Below are 23,179 nucleotides of genomic sequence, written 5' to 3'. Positions count from 1 at the left end.
CTTGCTGTCCTTACACTCTGTATCCATTTTCAGAATGTGATGCAGGAGTAGCCTTTGAATTCCAACTCCCATAAACCCCAGGCAGCATGGGCAATGGTTGGGGTAATGAGAGTTGTGCTCCAATATATCTGGAGGGCCGGAAGCTCCCCATCCCTGGGATAGTTCTCAGCCTTCATCAGAGTTCAAAACTAACCAGTTAGTTCGAAAACAACATTTGAGCTATCCATGGTTACTCTTTGTTAACCAGGGTGTCTTACCATATTGTCTTACTTTGAATGTAACCAAAAGACTTTATAATCTGAATGAATAGGAGAGACATTGCATGCTCTTTTTGTAGTTCATGAAAATCTTTAATAAAAAATATTTTAAAAGCCAAAAAGAAAGAAGAAAGAAGAGAGGGAGGGAGGCCACAAATCTCTGTGCCCCCCCCCCAATTCTTGTGGTTTAAAGGATGACATCTACACCAAGCCATCATTTATAAATATTTAGATTGAATTTTGCTAGTCCCTGTTTTCAGTTAATTCTCATAATTATCCACCATAAAACTCTTCGTTTCTAAACTTCTGTTTTCCCTTTTTGTAAACACTGTTTTGATTCAAAGAAGGAGCTCTTTGCTTAGGTTTAATACAGTTTTGATAAAATCAGGTGTGTATTCTTTCAAGACTAGATGCAGCACTGTTTCTTTTCACAAAGTGGGCTTTTGCAAATAAAAGGCTATTCGTACACACCCTTGAATATTTGTAAATGTATAAAAGGGAACTGGTATCTGTATAGATGATGACTTCGCTAGATATACATAATGGTTTAAATTCAGATAATAAATGTGTAGAAAGCAGATGTATGTGAACTGATACTTTTTCATCTGCTATTTCCAATCAGTCCTAGTCATTTGTGGCCAGATCACATCTTGTTCAGATTTGAGGAATAGCTGAGACCGGCTTTTACCCTCCCATCTGTAAGCATGGCCAGAGGTGAAGTTTCGTTCACATCTCGAGCTGTTGATATGGAAGGGAGGGGAATTATAATATTGGGGGCACGTTATCCTTTTTGAGCCTTTATCTTTATATTCAGCCATCTCCAGCTGCTTGTGATCTTGAGGCCCTGCAGACATCTGGAAGAGGGAGAGGAGGAACACATACAAAAGCATGGTGGAAACTAATTATATAACTCCCTGTGGCAGCCACTTCTGTAGCCATTTCTGTATTCCTGGCTTTAACCACATGGAGTTTCTTATTACCACTGCAACTCCTGATGGTCAGTTACTTAGCTCTCCCTTCCTACAGTTTCCACAAACTAATATTCAGAAGCACACTTTCTCCAACTGTGAAGGCAGTGCATAGCCATCATGGCTGGTAGCTACTGATGTTTTCTCCATGAATTCATTCTAATTTTCTTTTAAAGCCATCTATATAGTGGCCCAAGTACCTTTTCCTCAGCAAGGAAAAAGCAAAAGCCAGTTGGTATGCTCTGTTGCAAACGGAAACTGAAAACATGGCCATTGCATTTCAAATAGGTATGTGATCTATTTTTCTCTTTACAGGGAGCTTCTCTCTTGTCAATGTTGAAAAACTATCTCCACAGTGATATCTTCCAAGCTAGTATTCAGTTATATCTGCATGACCACAGCTATGGGTCCACCCAAAGTGATGACTTGTGGGATAGCATGAATCAGGTAAAACTCTTGGACTAGGGGAGGGGAAGTGAACAAAGGTTTATTGATGTTACTTAGGTTGGCCACCACTGAATTGTACTGCAAAGTGTGCCATGATGGATTTTGCTGGGAGTTCATCCACATGTCTGCTTGTCCTGGCTCTTCCCCCTGGGAAAACCCGCTGAATCGGAACAGGCATCCATTGGTTTTTTCTGTGAATTGACATTCTGATTCAGCGGTAAACAGTGGGTTTTGCCCGGAAAAGTGATGGGACAAATGGGGGAAAAAACTGCTCTGATCTATGCTTAGGAAGCTTAGGTCAATTGGGAAACTTCTCAGACCTCTCTTTCTATGCATAGGGCAAGCCCTGTCCCTATCAGTGCCACAGTAATCAACATGAAACCATAGTAGAATGGCAAATAGCATGTTTATTAATATATATCCTTTAGTAACCCTGCAATTTCAGAGTCAACCTTTTCTAAACATGGGTTCTCTTGTACCTTAACGTGCCCAAAGGCAAGAATTGTGAACATAACAGTAGAAAAAATATTTATTTGCCTGCATACACAAATTGTTTTTAATTCAATTGTAATTGTTAGCCTCTCTGAAAACCCTTGTTTATTGTTGAAGAGTGTTGTTTAAATTTATTTAAATAAAATGTGTACATGTACATAACGCGATCACATATTATGCCCATTTTGCAGACAGGAAGCTGAGCTAGTTACTGAGCCCAGAGGCTCCGTATAAGTCTGGCAGACCATTCTTACTAGATATAGGTGACTGTTCCCCTGATTAACTTGCAAAGGGGAGAAAAAAGGGACCCAATCTGTGGGTGGAATTTACTCTCGGAACTCTGGGTCTAAGCCAATCTCTTAATGTGGCTTGGCAGGATTTTCTTTTCCTGACTTGCCCCATTCCCTGCCAGCCCCAACTCCAAAAATCAGTAAATAATAACAATAAACATTCTGTGGCATTTAAAATGTGTCTGTGGGAGGCGGCTTATTATGTGTTTGTATTTTTACATTGTGAAGCACTGTGGTCTTTGGATAAAGGGCGGTATGAAAACTTAATAAAGGAAAAATAGAAATCTGCCCAAAAACCTGTTCTGACCACAATGCTGTGAAGATGGAAATGAAACTAACAACAGCTGGAACCTTTAGATGGAGAATGAATGACACTCTTTTTGGAGATGAGGAAATTTGCAAAAAGGCCCAAAAAACACTTAAAGACTACTTTGAGATTAACTTGAGATCAGATACCGAAAAAAGAGTAATTTGGGACGCAAGCAAAGCCGTGATGCGTGGCTTCCTAATACAACAGAATTCAATAAAGAGGAAAAAACAGAATGAGAGGAAAGAGAAAATCTGGAACCTAATAAAAGAAGGGGAGAAGAAACTGAGATCCAAGCCTAAATCTCATGAGATTTTAAGAGAAATAAAATTTTATCAAACACAATATATGGAACTGATGAATCAGGAAATAGAATGGAAAATTAAACAAATGAGGCAAAAGACTTTTGAGTCGGCAGATAAATGTGGGAAGCTACTGTCTTGGCAATTGAAAAAGAGACAAAAGCTGAATACGGTGACATCACTCGAAGTAGATGGGAAGTTTATAAACAAACCAAATGAGATAAGTAATTGCTTTCAAAGTTTCTTCAAGAAATTGTATAAACAAGGGCCAAAGAATGAACAAGAGATAGAACAATTTATTGGAAAATATGGCTTAAAAAAAAATTCTGAAAATAATAGAAGGAGCTTAAATGAGAAAATTACAGATCAAGAAATAGAGAGTGCCATCCAGGACATGCAACTGGGAAAATCACCAGGACCAGATGGATTAACCGCGAGATACTATAAAGTACTGAAGGACTGGTTAATACAACCATTGAAAGAAGTCTGTAACCAAATCCTCGAGGGGAAAAAGGCTCCCGAATCGTGGAAGGAAGCATTTATCTCACTTATACCAAAGACAGAAACTGAGAAACATCAAGTTAAGAATTACCGCCCTATATCACTTTTGAATGTGGATTATAAAATTTTTGCAGACATTTTAGCAAAAAGATTTTAAAAAGTTTTGTTAGAGGAGATTCACATGGACCAAACAGGCTTTCTACCAGGCAGGCAATTGTCAGACAACGTGAGGAACATTATAGATATTTTAGAACTCTTGGAAACTGACATAAATAGAAAAGCTGTCTTGATTTTTGTGGACGCAGAGAAAGCCTTTGACAATATTTGTTGGAGCTTCATGAAGAGGAATCTCCAAGGGATGGGGGTAGGCAAGAACTTTGAAAATGGTATAAGTGCAATTTACTCTGAGCAAAAGGCTAAACTAATTGTAAATGGTATGGTTATGGATGAAATCCCAATAGAGAAAGGGACACGACAGGGATGCCCAATTTCCCCTCTATTGTTTATATCGGTACTGGAGGTTTTCCTAAACATGATTAGAAGGGACCAGCTGGTTAAAGGTATACAGGTCGGAACTAAACATTATAAGTTAAGAGCATTTGCAGATGATTTAGTTTTGACATTACAACAGCCAGAAGCCAGTACAAAAAGAGTTTTGGAACTTATTGAAATATTTGGTCAAGTAGCAGGTTTTAAATTAAATAAACATAAGACAAAGGTGCTGGAAAAAAATCTTACGATGGGGGAAAAAGACAGTTTTCAAAGAGAAACTGGTTTGGAAATTGCTAAAAAGGTAAAATATCTGGGGGTGAACTTAACATCTAAGAATGTGAACCTATTTAAAGATAATTATGAGAAATGTTGGGCTGAAGTGAAGAAAGACTTTGATACATGGTCAAGATTGAGACTTTCCTTGTTAGGCCGAATTGCTGTTATTAAGATGAATGTATTGCCGAGATTGTTGTTTTTGTTCCAAACATTGCAAATTCTAGATAAGATGGATTGCTTCAAGAAGTGGCAGAAAGACATATCTAAATTTATCTGGCAGGGCAAAAAACCCAGAATCAAATTTAAGATTTTGACTGATGCAAAGGATAGAGGGGGCTTTGCCCTGCCGGACTTAAAACTTTACTATGAAGCAGCAGCTTTTTGCTGGCTGAAATCATGGCTACTTCTTGAGAATACAGACATTCTGGATTTGGAAGGTTATGATAATAACTTTGGTTGGCATGCATATTTATGGTATGACAAGGTAAAGGTACATAGAAATTTTAAAAACCACATTGTTAGGAAAGCATTGTACAATGTATGGAATCGATATAAAGATTTGCTTGAAAGTAAAACACCCAGGTGGTTGTCACCAATGGAAGCCAAGGCGGTAAAAAGATTGAACATGGACACAGATTGGCCAAAATATTGTGAAATTATAGAATATGATGGCGAAAAGCTAAAGTTACAGAGTTTTGAGAAATTGAAACCTAAAGTCCGAGACTGGTTACATTATTACCAGATTAATGAAACCTTTAAGCAGGACAGAAAATTAGGTTTTCAGAAGGAGAGGTCAAAGTTAGAAACAGAATTGCTAGAATCCAATACTAAGAATTTGTCTAGAATGTACAATCTGCTGCTAAAATGGAACACACAGGATGAAACGGTTAAATCAGCTATGATTAAATGGGCACAAGATATTGGTCATGATATCATGTTTGCTGACTGGGAGCAGTTATGGACCACAGGCATTAAATTTACGGCATGTAGTGCCTTGAAAGAGAATATAATGAAAATGATCTATAGGTGGTACATGACCCCAGTTAAGCTTGCAAAAATATACCATTTGCCCAACAATAATTGTTGGAAGTGTAATGAATGTGAAGGAACTTTTTATCACCTTTGGTGGACCTGCCCGAAGATTAAGGCCTACTGGGAAATGATCTATAATGAAATTAAGAAAATCCTTAAGTGGACATTTGTAAAGAAACCAGAGGCTTTTCTCTTGGGCATGGTAGGCCAAACGGTTCCAAAGAAAGATAGAACGTTTTTTATGTACGCAACAACAGCAGCAAGAATTCTTTTGGCGAAGTATTGGAAGACTAAAGAACTACCTACTCTGGAAGAATGGCAGACCAAGGTGACTGAATTTATGGGACTGGCAGAGATGACCGGCAGAATCCGTGACCAGAGGAGAGAGACAGTGGAAGAGGACTGGAAAAAATTCAAAATTTACCTTAAAAATTGTTGTAAAATTACGGAATGTTAAGATGTCAAGGGATTGGATACAAAGAATTACAGCTATAAAAATTGAAATTTATAAAAATTTTTTTTAAAGAGAATTAAATATAAAAAGGGATGAAGAATTGCTAAAAAATTTTAAAATAAGGATGCAGTGAAGGGGAGGTTTGGGGAAGTCGTGTTATGTTTGTTTGTTTTTTGTTTATGTTGTAAAACCAATAAAAATTATTTAAAAAAAAAAAAAAGAAAACTTAATAAAGGGCAGTATATGAAAATTTAATAAATAAATAATAAATGCTCCGTGGATGTTCAGCCATTCAGGAATGTGCTTCTGAGCACAGCTTGAAAGCAAAGGTGTAAATAGAGCATTAAAACGGCTACAAAGTTGATGTTTGCTTGCTCTCTTGTTGGCTTCCACAAGTCTATAGGTAGCCTGCCCAGCTTCTTGCTCCCTCTCTCTTGCGAAAACGATTGCCAGTTTGTTTTAGTTTCCCCCAAAGGCAGTACAGTAGATTAGAAGAAGTGTCAAAGTCAAAGTCAAATCCGTTTATTGTGAGGACCATGCCTGTGCACAAAAATCAACACTACAGTAGTTAAAAATATTAAAATTCATTACATACTATGCCAACAAAACCTTCTTCCCACAAGATAGAAAAGGAGGGAAAACAAGCAGCGAGTTAAACAGACGGTGAAGGGGTCTTTACATTGTCGTCTATGAATCTTTCCCTGGCTTTCATGGCCTTCATCACAAAGACCGCTACCACATGGGTAATGTGGTAATGGGTTTGCATCAACCCATGGTAATGGGTAATGGGTAATGGGTTTGCATCAACTAACAAAAATTTTACTCTATCTTCAGGACTGGTTATAGAGTTGGGTATAATTTGCAGCAATGCGTCTCTAAAGCCCGAGTAAATGGGGCAATAGAGGAAGTAATGTGTAAGATCCTCTTTAATTTTCATAAGGCAAGGACATAAACGATGTTCTACTGGGGTTTTTGTGTATCTACCGGTCAGGTAGGCAGTTGGCAATGTTTGAAACTGTGCCATAGTGAAAGCTCTCCGAAGGATGGGATCGGTGATATCCACCAAGTAGTTGGCACAGATTTTGACTGCTTTTACTCGGGGGAACCAGTAGGAAAACCCTGAGTTTTTTATCTTGGTGGAGTCCAAAAAGGCGTCTTTTTCAAAGATCCATTCCCGAACTTTATCAGGGCTCCACAACTTGAGAGTATTAAACTCAGGTAGGTTGTATCTGGATAGAATATCTAATAGGCTTTTATGCCAAGTGGTATTATTTTGTAATGATATAAAGGCTTGTTTAGCCAATAAGGTGTTCGGGGCATCTATGAGGTTGGTGAAAAAACGCATGAATCTTAAGTGGGCCCTGGCAGACACAGAAGGTAATCCTACTTCCACTCTTAGGAGAGCTGCCGGAGTACTCTGAGGGAGGCCTAAAATTCTTCTGAGATAAAATTTTTTGGAAGATTTCAAGCCGTTCTAACAGCTTCTGATTCCAACCCCAGAGTTCTACTCCGTATAACATCTGTGGAATCACTTTTCCAACAAAAATTTTTAGTGCCGGGATCACCAGTTGCCCTCCCCTCGAATAAAAGAAACTGAGCAGAGCACCAATTTTGTGTTCATCTAGAGACCATCTAAATGTATGTCGAGCTCTAGTAAACACCACAATTTTTGTTTTATCATAATTTATCTTTAGAGAGTTTTGGGAACAATAAGCTGCAAGCCCCTCCAGCATGCTGAGTAGATTAGAAGAAGTGATTAGTAATACTCTGCTTTCGGCCAACAACCAAGAAGCAGCTTGTGGCCTTCAAACAACTTCCCCCTTTAGTCCTGCTTGTTTTCCCCATAAAGAGGTAGCTTAGGCCTTCCTAAGACAGGCCTCTCTCTAGAAAACTGAGCCATATCCCAAATATAATTTTCTGAAATTAAAATTTCAACTCTTAAATGGGAAGTTTACTGTGTTGTGACCCAAGATCCATGGATCTTTTCTGTTGTCTCTCAGAAGGGCAAAGAGACCTAAAGATGACCTGCAGTTTAGTGCTTTGACTTTTTCTCTGTTTCTTGCTTTTCTCAAACGCTTCCACTGCATAGCTGAAGCAGTGTGGAAATAGGAAGGTAGAGTTCAGTTCCTGGACTTTTCTCTTCTTAAAAAAAAAAGAAAAAAAGGAACTATCACTGATAAACTTGGCAGTTACAATTCTGTTTAACTACTTAAAACCCTGGTTTCACAAGGGTCCTTGTTGAGTGAATTGATTAGGCAGCTGTTGAAGGTATCCCATAATATATTCTTCCTCAAAAGTTGATTTTTCCTGTGCTTTCCTAGGTGATAAATGACACCCATGTCGATATCAAAAAAATCATGAAGACCTGGACTCTCCAGAAAGGATTTCCTTTGGTGACTGTCAGAAGAGAAGGCAAACTGATCCATCTGCAGCAGGAGCCATTTGTGCACAATGTGGAATCGGAAAATCAGACCATACCTGCCAGGTTTATTTCTTTATTTCTTATATTTTTCTTATATTTAAATTTGGGTGATTTAACTCTGCAGACAGTGTTTTAGCTTACGGAGTGAGACTGCCGAATGCTTACTGCTGATGGCAAATAAATCCACTGAGGTGTGCTGTAAATATTAAGCTGAGTGGTACACGGTCCAGCACATCTGCCCAGGTTGGGAGAGAACAGTTGGAAATGATGGGAACTTGTTGGAGGGGTGGGTTGGAGAATAGTAGCTCACTCACCTTCTAGTACACCTCAAATCTGTTTTGAAACATGGATTAGAGGGGCAGTGACAAGATAAAGATGGAAGGTGGGCCTATAAATTGATAAGGAAGAATACACTTTTGGACATGAAGGTGGGTTTATACCGTCCACATAGGAGTGTCTGGGTTGCTGATGAATCTATTGGACATGAGCTCCACTCTTTGCTGTTCTTTTTACACATGGATTATATCAACATTTTGTGGCAGAAACCTAGTTCAAGGAAGTATATTTTTTGACTAGCCAAGGTTGTTGGCATTGCCGGGAAAGGCAAGGAGATTAAATGGGGGAGGGGGGCGGGACATAAAAGTTTGTGCTATAAAATAAAGGTGGAGTATTAAACTGGAGGCGTTTTGTACATTCCAGGTTGCACAAAAGTGCAAATGACTTGTATCCACCCTCCCTGCATACTTTTTCTGGTGTAAAATGGAATGTTGGAATTGCTGAACTTCTCCACAGAGAAATCCGTGAATTCCACCTCCTTTGTTATGCTGGGAAATGTCTTGCATTTAGAATGATGGCCCCAATCCCACGAAGAGCAGCTGAAGTTGCACGTGCAGAGTCGTTTTAAAAAGTCTAAAACCCAGCTATTAGGTAAAAAGAGGGGAGGTGACTACTGTGATTTTTCACATGTTTCTTTGCCTGAAACGCAGAATGGCCCAAATATTGCATAGCTGGAAAATTTCTTAACACGTCACTGCTGATTGTGGCAATTGAATGTCTTCGTTAAAAAAAACCTTGTGTTATTTGAATGACACTTAAGGCCAATTGCTACTTACAAATATATGCAGAAAAGCAGAATGGGAGGAGAAGATTGATTGATTTTTAAGTGTATTACATACCATGAACATAAGAGCTCCTTGTAGATCCATGGTTTTGTGTGTGCATTTGTACAAAACTGATTTGCTTCTACAAAAGCAAATTGCGTAGTGAACCTGTAAAGCACAAGATTTGTAGGCACAGGTTTGGTCTCCATCTTTATAACTGTACCCTCAACTAATTCTGTTAAGTTTAATAAACAATGCTTCTGCACACAAACATAGGAAGATATCAATATCTGTTTTTTCTTTTAAGCTACAGCGCATAAGCAAACTTGGCCCTCCAGATGTTTTGGAACTACAGTTCCCATCATCCCTGACCACTGGTCCTGTTAGCTAGGGATCATGGGAGTTGTAGTACCAAAACATCTGGAGGGCCGAGTTTGCCTATGCTTGGGATAAGCAATCTTTAACACTGTGTAAACACTTTCTCCTCTTCCAGTTATTTGTGGAGCATTCCTCTTTCTTATACCACCAGCAATGACAGCTTACCCTACAGTTCTCACAATTATTTACTGCAGCAAAAGTCAGGTATGTATGTTTTTGAAGGCTTTTGTCCTCCCAGATGGTAAAGTCAACCAATGCACAAATACGTTCTTGATGTGCAATAGTTTTTCCCTGGAGAGTCTCCAGAGCCAAATTATGAGCATCTTTCAGAAGCATCATCGTTGTTCTTTGATGGCTAGTGTTGGAACAAGGGCAGGGGGCTCTTAAGGGTTTAATTTCTGTAAAATAAATGATCAATGTTCAGAGCTTATAGTTAAGAAAGAAGAAAAGTGCATATGCCCTCATTATTTTGGGTTTGCAATACAGTTCATTTACTTCATTTACATAATGTGTTTACAGTCAAAACACTTCTCTTTTTTTTTGGCATGGTTAGGAAAGGGGGGCATACCAAAATGATTATTTTCTTAGTTGTAACATGCTAAGCATTTTAGGATTTTAAACCTCTGAACTAGTACAATCTCTGTAGCAACTAAATTCTGTAGCTTCTGACTGGTTACACCTTGTTAACCAAGAGTGCATGCAAGTCCTGCTTTCCGAACACCATATGCTCCCCAGAGAATTGTTAGGCAAGCGTTTGCATGATGGGCTGAAATAATTTCCATTATTTTCCAAGAGAACATTTTAAATCCATGCTGTCTACTTCCATGCTTTCTGCCTGAAACTGCTGCAGCCAGGCAGCAGAAGGCAAATAAAGATTTGTCCATTCTCTCCTGCTCCCTGATTTGTCTAGTCTTTCTCCCTCCCTCCATAGTTTCTGCCCAAAATGGCTCCTGGCCACCAGCAAAACACAAACAATTAAGGAAGTGGGCAAACTCTTATCTGTTTGGATATCTGAATCAGCAGTATGTATAGTGAGGTTTAGGTATAATTCCTTGTGTTTGGATAATGGAGATTTTGGATGAGTTTTCTGATAGCGGGCCCTGTGTGTATTTTGTCCCTCACAGAATAATTGTGGCCAATAGAAATTTGTCCTAGATTTTTAGCGGTAGTAATCTTTTTACATTTGGATACATTTTGTCCTCCCAAAAAATATCATCTAATTTTCAGGTGCATTTTATTTGAATAGTGTTCCCTCCCTGACTTTACTAGTGCTCACTTCTGATTTGGCTCTTCATGAGTTGGCATACGTTAGAGCAGGGAAATGTTTCACATTATTATTATTATTATTATTATTATTATTATTATTATTAATTTATTTATTTTACTGGCGGTACTTGTATATGACTTTGGGAACTTGAGAAAGTTGAAGCATAACACAATAAAAATACTTTTTAATAGTAAAGCATTGGTAGGATTTGTTCCCTGACAAATGGAATATAAATAACTGCAAGAAACAAATAGTTTAAATTGCATTAGCTTCTGGTGTCTATAGAATATAATTTTTTAACCAAGATTGCAACCGAAGTTTAGAACATGAGACTTGAAAATATACATTTTCCCAGTTTGGATTAATTATGAGCCAATCCCAAATCACTTCAAAGGTCAAACACAGCTTAACATTAGTACGACCTTCTTTCCCTCAGACATTAACATGGTAGCAGCAGTGAGGAGTAGCTGAAATGGCCTTCATTTGTTAGGTGCCAGGATGCCTGGAAATTGCAGCTTCTTTTAGGTCCTTAGTAAAATTGTACTTTCCAAAAATGCTGCCACCAAAGCATATTCTCAGCAGCATCCCAGCACCAGGATTTATGGAAAGTAATTTCTCAAGGCTTATATTTCTTGACAAGGCTTTGGAAACCTTGGAAATCTACGATACCCTAGAAGCAAATTGTCTGGGACTGTGTTCCTGTAGCATCTAGGGGAAAATGAAGACTGAAGTCTTTCTGTACTGCTGCCAGGCAAGGCTTTTATGTTTTTGTTGTTTTGGAGTGGGGCGGTCAAGAAGAGTTTGGGTTGGGAAGGCCTCTAGGTATGCTTTATTTTCTCGGTGGATGAGGCAGCTCAGGATGGGTTAGAGAGGAAGTTTTGCATTCCCAGTGACATCAGGAGCCTAGTCAAACCTAGACTCCAGAATGGGTCTGAGCATAAAATGAACTCAATGGTCCATCACGAGTAGTTTATTTTTTAACCAGGTTAGGATGTGGAAAAGCAAAACTAGTTCATCTAAATTGGGGTCTTCCAGCTGCTTTTGGACTGCAGTTCCCATCATCCCTGACCACTGGTCCTGCTAGCTAGGGATGATGGGAGTTGTAGTCCAAAAACAGCTGGAGACTCAAGTTTGGGAAACCTTGATCTAAATGAATAAATGCTGTTAAGCCCAAAAAGGACTTATGTGACTCTCAGCTAATTAGTGAGCTGTTCTCCTTGTGTGCCTCCCTTGAGACGAACAGTTCTTTGATGTGTAGCCTAAACCTACCTTCTGTTTGCCTGGAGGTACATTCTTGGATATAGCAGACCTGCTTCATGGTAGAAATTGGAATTAAGTTTGTAATGGATAGCTTTCTGTAACCTGGCTCCTCTAAAATATAAAAGGATGGGGCAATGGTGCCAACCACAGAGACTCAAGTAATTCACTTCTGGACAGATACATTTCTATAATTGAAAACTGGTTTCCAGAGAAGATGAAAGCAGCGTGTGTTAAAAATATATACGTATCCCACTGCCAAAATCCAGGCTGCTGCATAGTCGAGAAGTTAAATATGCTAATGAAAAGCAGTAAACCTATTTTAAGGAGAAAGGGTTTAAACCAATGCCATCCACAACATTTTCTGGAAAAAGCATGCAAAAATGTACTGTCGGTAGGTAAGTTGACTTACAAAATATATCTTTGTACCGGGATTAACTTTAGAAAGCTTTATACAAGGATGGGATTCCTCCCCGTTTTTTTATATAGTGTGCGGTGAAATGCAAGACTGGATTCAACACATTAATATGTCTATCAAATGTGCTAAGTTCTCTGCAGTTGATTCTTTTTTCTGGCCCATGTGGCCATTCAGCAGATAAATAAAACTGAGTACTTCCTGTCACCTCTGTAGGTTGAGAGGGAGTGATCCTATGGGAGGTCTCTGCCAGCATTACTGTTAATAGCCTATCAACACAGTATTAACTTTGGGAATAGGTTATGTGCATCAGATCTTGTGATGCATGACATTTCACAGCACGACCTCGAGCTTTAGTTATTTCCTCTCTTCCCTTTTACACGGCTGCTGGGACAATTGCAGGTAGCAGGGCAGTTTGCATAGGTATTTTGCTATGTTGCCGTGTGTAGCAGCATGCAGTAAAGGCACATTTGTGCAATGAAGGCTTGCCGTGCACACTGTCATCGTCTCAGGTTGATCGCTGATAGTATTGGCTGCAAGTCAGTTGTAGCTAAGAGGTGCTCTACAGCTGTAATCATTGGCTGGCTCCTACTGCTCCCAGTAAAATTTAGGAAGGCAGAGAGCTTAAATGATGCCAGTGAAGTGTTAGTGCCCTGATATACTCCTAGAAATTTGCAAGTGATCTGAAGACTGTATCAGTTCAGTGCTTTCTTACTCTCCTCCTTTTCCCCCTTTCCTAGATGCCGTTGAACTTCCAGGTGATACGCAGTGGGTGAAGTTCAATGTAGACTCAAATGGTTACTATATTGTACAGTATGCGGAAAAGGACTGGACTTCTCTAATTGACCTGCTGAAGACGGAGCCCACTGCTCTGAGTTCCAGAGACAGAGCCAATTTGATCCACAACATTTTTAATCTGGCAGGGTAATTCTTTAAAGTTATTACATTGAACTGTGATATAAAGGGTAAAGGGACCCCTGACCATTAGGTCCAGTCGTGGCCGACTCTGGGGTTGCGGCACTCATCTCGCTTTATTGGCTGAAGGAGCCGGCGTACAGATCGGATCCGGGTCATGTGGCCAGCATGACTAAGCAGCTTCTGGCAAACCAGGGCAGCGCATGGAAATGCTGTTTACCTTCCTGCTGGAGTGGTACCTATTTATCTACTTGCACGTTGACATGCTTTCGAACTGCTAGGTTGGCAGGAGCTGGGACCGAGCAATGGGAGCTCACCCCGACACGGGGATTCGAACCACCAACCTTCTGATCAGCAAGCCCTAGGCTCTGTGGTTTAACCCACAGCACCACCCGCGTCCCTCGAACTGTGATATATCTGTCTGTGATATATCCATCTTCAAATCCAGAGTCTTAAGAACAAACCTTCTAGGAAAGGGGCGGGGAAGCTTTTCTGGCCCACAGGACATATCTTTATCTCCCCACTGCTGGTAGGCAAGGCTGCTCATTGGTCAGTCACCTGGGAGTCCAGGTTGTTGGGACTTCACTGTGCAGTGGTGCGCTAGTTCAGAGCCTTTGGTTTCAGCACAATTCCATGCAAACCCCTTCTAATCCAGTAACTGGGTTTTCATGGAAAACCCTGCTAAAAGGGAGGGTTTTTCTTCTTCATTTTAGTAGGTGATGCAGAGTTTAAATCCTTCTGCCTTGGCTGCATGTGCCTGGTTCTTGCTGGGAACAAATGCACACAGCCATTGCAGGATTTAACCCTTCCTTCTGCCCATCTGCTGATGTTACGAGTGGGCAGGTGAGTGTGGTTAGGGAAATGACCTTGTGGGTCAAACTGGACGGCCTGGTGGGCCAGAGGGATAAAGGAGAACCTTATCTAATCTGGATGTGTTAATTATTTTTTACCTTTTGTTATCCTGGATGTTCACTGTTGCGCATAATGAAACTCTTTAAGTATGAAATTGCAAAGGTTTAGGATCCTTCTGTTAAGGGCGAGAAATGGTGAGTTTGCAAGAAGAGTGAAAGATGCAGGAATTTAGTCCAGTGTTGTTTGATAGATCTTAACAGCACTTATCAATAGAATCTTATAATGAATCAAACTTATCATCTGTTATGGAGGTTTTGCCTCCAGAATAAATAAATAAATCTAATAATATGAAGAAATAAAGCAAAACAATTTTATATTTGAAGAATTTATATCCTGTACCACAAACAAGGTCTTTTACATTTGTTTAGGCTTGTCAGAATGCTTGACAGTATCTTCTTGTTGTTGTTTTTGATGCCCCCTTTAGACTAGGAAAGGTGTCTTTGGCCAAAGCCTTTGACCTGATTGACTACCTAGTGAAAGAAAACAGCACTTCTCCAATCATACAAGCATTGGACCAAATGAACCATATCTTCAACCTGGTTGAAAAAAGAGGAATGCAGACCCTTTCAGCGAGAATATTGGTAAGTTACTGAAAGCAGGCAGGTGGTGGAAGCTAGATATGAAGTTCATAGTAGGGCAAAATAGTTTGTACTACATGGAAGTACAGTTTCTAAATACTGTTTTGTTGTGGTTAGTGTTAGAATGTTGGATGGGTTGCTTAAGAGCTTTCCATTTAAAAGCATGTTGTATTTTCTCAGTAGTAAATGCCTCAGTAGTAAATTCTCAGATGTAAATGCCATTTGAACCCCAACTGCAAAGAGATGGATACCTTAGATAAAATAGAAGAGCAGGTGGTTTTTTGGCATTCCTTTAGAGTGGCTGGGGAGACCCAGCCCAGTGGGTGGAATATAAGTAATAAATAATTATTATTATTATTATTATTATTATTATTATTATTATTAGGGTCCTCTTAAATTTGTAACCAGCTGCTTTTTGCTCTGTAGTCATATACCAAAGGAGGAGAGCATCTATTCGTGTCCATCCCAAACAAACCATTTAATCTTTAAGGTGCCACAGCATGCATTTTTGTAACATTTCGACCATGCAGAAAGCATGTTGTTGTTGTTTAGTCGTTTAGTCGTGTCCGACTCTTCGTGACCCCATGGACCAGAGCACGCCAGGCACTTCTGTCTTCCACTGCCTCCCGAAGTTTGGTCAGACTCATGTTTGTAGCTTCGAAGACACTATCCAACCATCTTGTCCTCTGTCGTCCCCTTCTCCTTGTGCCCTCCATCTTTCCCAACATCAGGGTCTTTTCCAGGGAGTCTTCTCTTCTCATGAGGTGGCCAAAGTATTGGAGCCTCAGCTTCACAATCTGTCCTTCCAGTGAGCACTCAGGGCTGATTTCCTTAAGAATGGATCGGTTTGTTCTTCTTGCAGTCCATGGGACTCTCAAGAGTCTCCTCCAGCACCATAATTCAAAAGAATCAATTCTTCGGCGATCTGCCTTCTTTATGGTCCAGCTCTCACTTCCATACATCACTACTGGGAAGACCATAGCTTTTACTATACGGACCTTTGTTGGCAAGGTGATGTCTCTACTTTTTAAGATGCTGTCTAGGTTTGTCATTGCTTTCCTCCCAAGAAGCAGGCGTCTCTTAATTTCGTGGCTGCTGTCACCATCTGCAGTGATCATGGAGCCCAAGAAAGTAAAATCTCTCACTGCCTCCATATCTTCCCCTTCTATTTGCCAGGACGTGATGGGACCAGTGGCCATGATCTTCGTTTTTTTGATGTTGAGCTTCAGACCATATTTTGCGCTCTCCTCTTTCACCCTCAGTAAAAGGTTCTTTAATTCCTCCTCACTTTCTGCCATCAATGTTGTGTCATCTGCATATCTGAGGTTGTTGATATTTCTTCCGGCAATCTTAATTCCGGCTTCGGATTCATCCAGCCCAGCCTTTCGCATGATGAATTCTGCATATAAGTTAAATAAGCAGGGAGACAATATACAGCCTTGTCGTACTCCTTTCCCAATTTTGAACCAATCAGTTGTTCCATATCCAGTTCTAACTGTAGCTTCTTGTCCCACATAGAGATTTCTCAGGAGACAGATGAGATGATCAGGCACTCCCATTTCTTTAAGAACTTGCCATAGTTTGCTGTGGTCGACACAGTCAAAGGCTTTTGCATAGTCAATGAAGCAGAAGTAGATGTCTTTCTGGAACTCTCTAGCTTTCTCCATAATCCAGCGCATGTTTGCAATTTGATCTCTGGTTCCTCTGCCTCTTCTAAATCCAGCTTGCACTTCTGGCAGTTCTCGGTCCACATACTGCTTGAGCCTTCCTTGTAGAATTTTAAGCATAACCTTGCTAGCGTGTGAAATGAGTGAAATTGTGCGGTAGTTGGAGCATTCTTTGGCACTGCCCTTTTTTGGGATTGGGATATAGACTGATCTTCTCCAATCCTCTGGCCACTGCTGAGTTTTCCAAACTTGCTGGCATATTGAGTGTAGTACCTTAACAGCATCATCTTTTAAAATTTTAAATAGTTCAGCTGGAATACCATCACTTCCACTGGCCTTGTTATTTGCAGTGCTTTCTAAGGCCCATTTGACTTCACTCTCCAGGATGTCTGGCTCAAGGTCAGCAACCCCACTACCTGGGGTGTACGAGACATCCATATCTTTCTGGTATAATTCCTCTGTGTATTCTTGCCACCTCTTCTTGATGTCTTCTGCTTCTGTTAGGTCCTTACCACTTTTGTCCTTTATTATGGTAATCTTTGAACGAAATGTTCCTTTCATATCTCCAATTTTCTTGAACAGATCTCTGGTTCTTCCCATTCTGTTGTTTTCCTCTATTTCTTTGCATTGCTCATTTAAGAAGGCCTTCTTATCTCTCCTTGCTATTTTTTGGAAATCTGCATTCAATTTCCTGTATCTTTCTCTATCTCCCTCGCATTTTGCTTGCCTTCTCTCCCCCGCTATTTGTAAGGCCTCGTTGGACAGCCACTTTGCTTTCTTGCATTTCCTTTTCATTGGGATGGTTTTCGTTGCTGCCTCCTGTATAATGTTGCGAGCCTCCATCCATAGTTCTTCGGGCACTCTGTCCAGCAGATCTAAATCCTTAAACCTGTTCCTCACTTCCACTGTGTATTCATAAGGGATTTGATTTAGATTGTATCTTACCGGCCCAGTGGTTTTTCCTACTTTCTTCAGTTTAAGCTTGAATTTTGCTATAAGAAGCTGATGATCTGAGCCACAGTCAGCTCCAGGTCTTGTTTTTGCTGACTGTATCGAGCTTCTCCATCTTTGGCTGCAGAGAATATAATCAATCTGATTTCGATGCTGCCCATCTGGTGATGTCCACGTGTAGAGTCGTCTCTTGTGTTGTTGGAAAAGTGTGTTTGTGATGACCAGCTTGTTCTCTTGACAGAACTCTATTAGCCTTTGCCCTGCTTCATTTTGCTCTCCAAGGCCAAACTTGCCAGTTGTTCCTTTTATCTCTTGGTTCCCTACTTTAGCATTCCAATCTCCTATAATGAGAAGAACATCCTTCTTTGGTGTCACTTCTATAAGGTGTTGTAAGTCTTCATAGAATTGGTCAATTTCAGTTTCTTCCGCACCAGTAGTTGGTGCATAAACTTGGATTACTGTTATGTTAAAAGGTCTGCCTTGGATTCGTATCGAGATCATTCTATCATTTTTGAGATTGCAACCCAGTACTGCTTTCGCAACTCTTTTGTTGACTATGAGGGCCACTCCATTTCTTTTGCGGGTTTCTTGCCCACAGTAGTAGATAGTCATCCGAATTGAATTCGCCCATTCCCGTCCATTTTAGCTCACTGATGCCCAGGATGTCAATATTTATTCTTGCCATCTCATTTTTGACCACATCCAACTTACCCAGGTTCATGGTTCTTACATTCCAGGTTCCTATGCAATATTTTTCTTTACAGCATTGGACTTTCCTTTCGCTTCCAGGCATATCCGCAACTGAACGTCCTTTCGGCTTTAGCCCAGCCGCTTCATCAGCTCTGGATCTACTTGTACTTGTCCTCCGCTCTTCCCCAGTAGCATATTGGACGCCTTCCGACCTGAGGGGCTCATCTTCCAGCGTCATAACTTTTATATGCCTGTTGTCTTTGTCCATGGAGTTTTCTTGGCAGGGATACTGGAGTGGCTTGCCGGTTCCTCCTCCAGGTGGATCACGTTTGGTCAAAACTCTCCACTATGACCTGTTCATCTTGGGTGCCCTGCTCGGCATAGTTCATAGCTTCTCTGAGTTCTTCAAGCCCCTTCGCCACGGCAAGGCAGTGATCCATGAAGGGGGCAGAAAGCATACACCTTAACAATCAAATAACTTGGTTCCACATGAATCTGCTGATTATTATTATTCAGTGATAATGTGGAATGTGTGCCTAGCAGAACTATCACTGTTTCAGCTCATGAATTCTGCAAACCAGACAAATAAAAAAGATTTTATTGAAAGTGGGGTTGGGTTTAAAAAAAAAAGTCCATGAAAGTGAGTTAAAGATGGTGTGACTGGTTTTATGTGCCTGTTAATATAGATTTGAACTAGCCTATTGAGCCGCAGGTCATTCAAAGACTAATTGGGCTCATTTTGGTGCCAGTTGAGAATTGAGCACATGTAAGACAGTGAGGAAATTCTCTTCAGAACTGAATGACAGACCTGCCAGAATGGAGCATTAGATACAGGAGTGTTGCAAGGAGCTGTGTGATTTGGGGGATGTTTGCAGTTTATAGTCTCCAACCTAGCACAGGCTTGTTGTGACAGAGTTTGCATAGTGAAAACTTTTCCTCTTTATTCTCCAGCATAAGATGTTACAACTATTTAAAGACAAGATTAATCAACAGAAATGGACAGGTGATGGGACCCTTTCAGAACAAGAGCTGAAGTCAAGTCTGCTGACATTTGCCTGCACCCATAATTTGGAAGACTGCAGCATGGATGCTACCAAGCTATTTAATGAATGGAAAGACTCCAATGGCACAAAAAGGTAAAACACAGGCTTGCTCTTTGGTTCAAGCTGCCTCTTGTGTACTATGGCATTCAGAAATAGTTTTCTATTACATAGTCTCAATGCAGTCAAGCATCTTGCAGCCTGACGGGTTTAAATAGAAATATGAATCAGCATCTCTTAGAGCTGTGGTTTTGCTCCCTCAGGTGAGCTACTCATGATTAAGCATTCTCCAGCTTTATATCAGGTGAAGAGAACCTGATTTGGCTGGTGGGCCAGATTCTCATCTCTTCATCTTCTCACAGACAACATATGAAAATTGGCTGGAGCAGCCTTCATGTCACCCACCTGACATCACAGTGGCATCAGGTGATGATCGTCAGGACTTGAAAGCACCACACAGGGCTTGCAAAGAGCCCTCCGTGGTGCTTTCAAAGTCCCACTGATCAAGCTTGAAGCCAACACTGATGGGCAACAAATTCAGGCCTGCTTCTGGAGGGATCAGCTATGCAGTCCAACTCCCCATGGATGTCTCTACCTGCCTCACTCCTGATGTTTCATAGGCTTCTTTGCAGCGGGTGGAGAAGCTTTGTGGCTCCATGGGCCAGATCCTTATCAGGATCAGCCACACAGGCCAAATTTGACAGGTAAGTGGGACCTCCCACCTGTCAATCACATGTCATTTGGATAATAATAATAATAATAATAATAATAGGGACACTGGTGGCGCTGTGGGTTAAACCACAGAGCCTAGGACTTGCCGATCAGAAGGTCGGCGGTTCGAATCCCCATGACGGGGTGAGCTCCCGTTGCTTAGTCCCTGCTCCTGCCAACCTAGCAGTACGAAAGCACATCAAAGTGCAAGTAGATAAATAGGTACCGCTCCGGCGGGAAGGTAAACGTCATTTCCGTGCGCTGCTCTGGTTTGCCAGAAGCGGCTTGGTCATGCTGGCCACATGACCCGGAAGCTGTACGCCAGCTCCCTTGGCCAATAAAGCGAGATGAGCGCCACAACCCCAGAGTCAGCCACGACTGGACCTAATGGTCAGGGGTCCCTTTACCTTTACTACTACTAATAATTTTATTATTTATACCCCACCCATCTGGCTGAGTTTCCCCAGCCACTCTTGGATCACTTGCACATTTAAAACTCCCAGGGAACCATGTGGAGACGTGCAAAAGACTTTGCGTATCTCCCCACACTTCCTCTTTAAACCCTGCTTTTTGGAGGATTAAAGGGGCGGATCACACAGACTTGCAAAGGCTTTAGGGCAGCCTCCACGCTCCCATTTGAGCTTCTGGAGGCTCAGGCCAGGAGCAAGGGAGCTGTCTTAAAGCCCTTTGGAAAAGCGCTGTTTGCAGCAGCCATCTCCTCTTCATCATTGAAATGTGGGAGAGACTACTGCCCACCTGCTTGCAGCAATGGTTAGAGGAGACGTGGTGAGGAATGGCTGCTTTGCAGAGAGCTGGTCCTTTGCAAAAGTGCTCTTTATAGCAGCTCTGCTTTTCCTTTAAGCGAGTGTGTGGTGATGGGGAATCTCCCACCACTTCTGCCGCACAAACACACACATACTGACTAAAGGGTTTTCATCCCTGATAAGCAGTGGCGAAAACCTCCTGCCTTGGCTATATCCTATTCTGTGCTTGGAACAGGGCATATAGCCAGTGTAGGATCCCTGTCCTTCCACTCATCGGACGACTTCAAATTAGCCTCTTGGTTAAGGACTTACTGAGATAAGCCATGGTTCATATCATGCTAGCTAATGCTTTGATGTGACTTACTCTTTTTAGGCTGTTCTTATAAAGGTTTGCACTTTCTCTCTGTAGCCTGCCAACAGATGTTATGAAGATCATATTCACAGCCGGAGCAAAAACTGAAAGTGGCTGGAACTATCTTTTAAGCATGTATGCATATTTGGTGTCTGAACCAGAAAAGCTCAAAATCCTTGAAGCATTGGCCAGTGCAGATGATGTTAAAAAACTGATATGGTATGAAGCAGCATATATTACACACATAATCATAAAGAAAATCCTTAGAGCAATTTCTATATGTCACTGTAAAAGGAAGTCTAAAAAAATATGTGCAGCATTTAACACACCTTCCCTTCTTTGACCTTTTGCACTGACAAGAGAGATTTCACTCATTGACTTTAATGTCAGGGCAAGTTTTGACTTGGCAGCAGCTGTATGTGGGGTGTGTGAGCTTTCTCTCCTTGCTTTATGGACATGTGTTATACCGTACTTTTCGTCCCATAGGACGCTCCGTCCCATAGGACACACCTAGTTTTTTGGGGGGGAAATAAAGGAAAATTTTTTTCCCTTTATTTCCCCCCCAAAAGCAGGTCGGGGAAACCGAACCAGGTTGAGGAACGGCGCTGCGCCTCCCTGCTGTCCCCCGAGCTTGTGGGACTGGCCGATGTCTGCCTCAGGCGGCAGGCTGCTATCTGCAGCGTGGGGAGCCCTGCGGGGAATTCCTGCAGGGCTCCCCACGCTGCGGATGTCTGCCCGGCGCGCTCTGCTTCAGGGCGCCCCACCCGCCGGGTGGCAGGCTGCTATCCGCAGTGTGGGGAACCCTGCAGGGAACTCCTGCAGGGCTCCCCACACTGCGGATGTCTGTCCGGCGCGCGGGGCACTCTGCTTCAGGGCGCCCGCCTGCCGGGCGGCAGGCTGCTATACGCAGCGTGGGGAGCCCTGCGGAGAACTCCCACAGGGCTGCCTAGGCTGCGGATGTGTTCCCGAAGCGCCGGGCGCTCTGCTTTCAAGGCGCCCGACGCTCCGGGAAGCAGGCTGCTATCCGCAGCCTAGACATCCCCGCCGGACCTCCTGCAGGGCTGCCTAGGCTGCGGATGTCTTCCTGAAGCCTGGAGAGCGAGAGGGGTTGGTGCGCACCGACCGCTCTCGCTCTCCAAGCTTCAGCGAAAGCCTGCATTCTCCCCATAGGACGCACCCAGATTTCCCCTTCATTTTTGGAGGGGGAAAAGTGCGTCCTATGGGGCGAAAAATACGGTACATTGCTTCAAAACTTGAGGCTACAAGTTACCTTTTCTTGTGCTGTCCTTCCTTGAAATATTTAGGTATACTTGTAGGAACAAATTTCTAGAATCAATCGTTTAATGGACTCATAGAATTGCAGAGTTGGAAGGGACCACCAGGGTCATCTAGTCCAACCCCCTGCGATGCAGGAACGTTTTATCCAACATGAGACTCTAACTCACGACCCTTGCAGAAAGTTTGTCAGTTTGCAGTTCGAAAAACATATGCTTCTAATTTCCAGTTGCAAGGTTACTGAGGTGTTTTTATTCGAAGTTTCTGTATTTCACTTTTTGTCCAATGAGCATAGAAAAGTTTCCACCAGTTCCAGCAGTAGGCAGCCTGATAAAAAACCACACATTTTATACGACATCCCAAACGTAGACATTTTTAGTTGTGAGATGGCCCTCATTGGCCCTGCCCCCTTACAGTATCTGTTATAAATTGTCTAGATCTCTAAAAAGAATGCACATGTGCCTATAATCTTGACTCTGTTTTGCTTCATAGGTTAATGCAAACAAGCCTGGAAGGAAGCATCATCAGATCGCAGGATCTTCCAACTGTTATAACAACAGCCAGTCAGAATTTGCCTGGACACTTACTAGCATGGGATTTCGTTAAGGAGAACTGGGATCAGCTTATAAGGAAGTAAGGCTTTCCTTCAGTTCTTGTAATAAAATTC

General features: G+C 41.7%; 1 protein-coding gene across 3 annotated transcripts in view; it reads left to right on the top strand.

Annotated features, from left to right (window-relative positions):
• LNPEP (leucyl and cystinyl aminopeptidase) overlaps nt 1–23,179 on the top strand; it is a 56,460-nt gene that overhangs the window by 25,831 nt on the left and 7,450 nt on the right. For all 3 annotated transcript variants that reach the window (XM_081880357.1, XM_081880358.1, XM_081880359.1), the window contains exons 9-16: nt 1,541–1,672; nt 8,140–8,303; nt 9,834–9,922; nt 13,398–13,581; nt 14,909–15,065; nt 19,322–19,506; nt 21,295–21,456; nt 23,005–23,145. In XM_081880357.1, coding sequence (XP_081736483.1) covers nt 1,541–1,672; nt 8,140–8,303; nt 9,834–9,922; nt 13,398–13,581; nt 14,909–15,065; nt 19,322–19,506; nt 21,295–21,456; nt 23,005–23,145 — 1,214 coding nt within the window. The remainder of the gene's footprint in view (nt 1–1,540; nt 1,673–8,139; nt 8,304–9,833; nt 9,923–13,397; nt 13,582–14,908; nt 15,066–19,321; nt 19,507–21,294; nt 21,457–23,004; nt 23,146–23,179) is intronic.

This window comes from Podarcis erhardii, assembly GCF_964252035.2.
Source record: "Podarcis erhardii genome assembly, chromosome: 11".
In the NCBI taxonomy this organism is placed as follows: Eukaryota; Metazoa; Chordata; class Lepidosauria; order Squamata; family Lacertidae; genus Podarcis; species Podarcis erhardii.
Note: the sequence above shows the minus strand (reverse complement) of the source record. Positions and strands in the feature narration are given on the sequence as shown.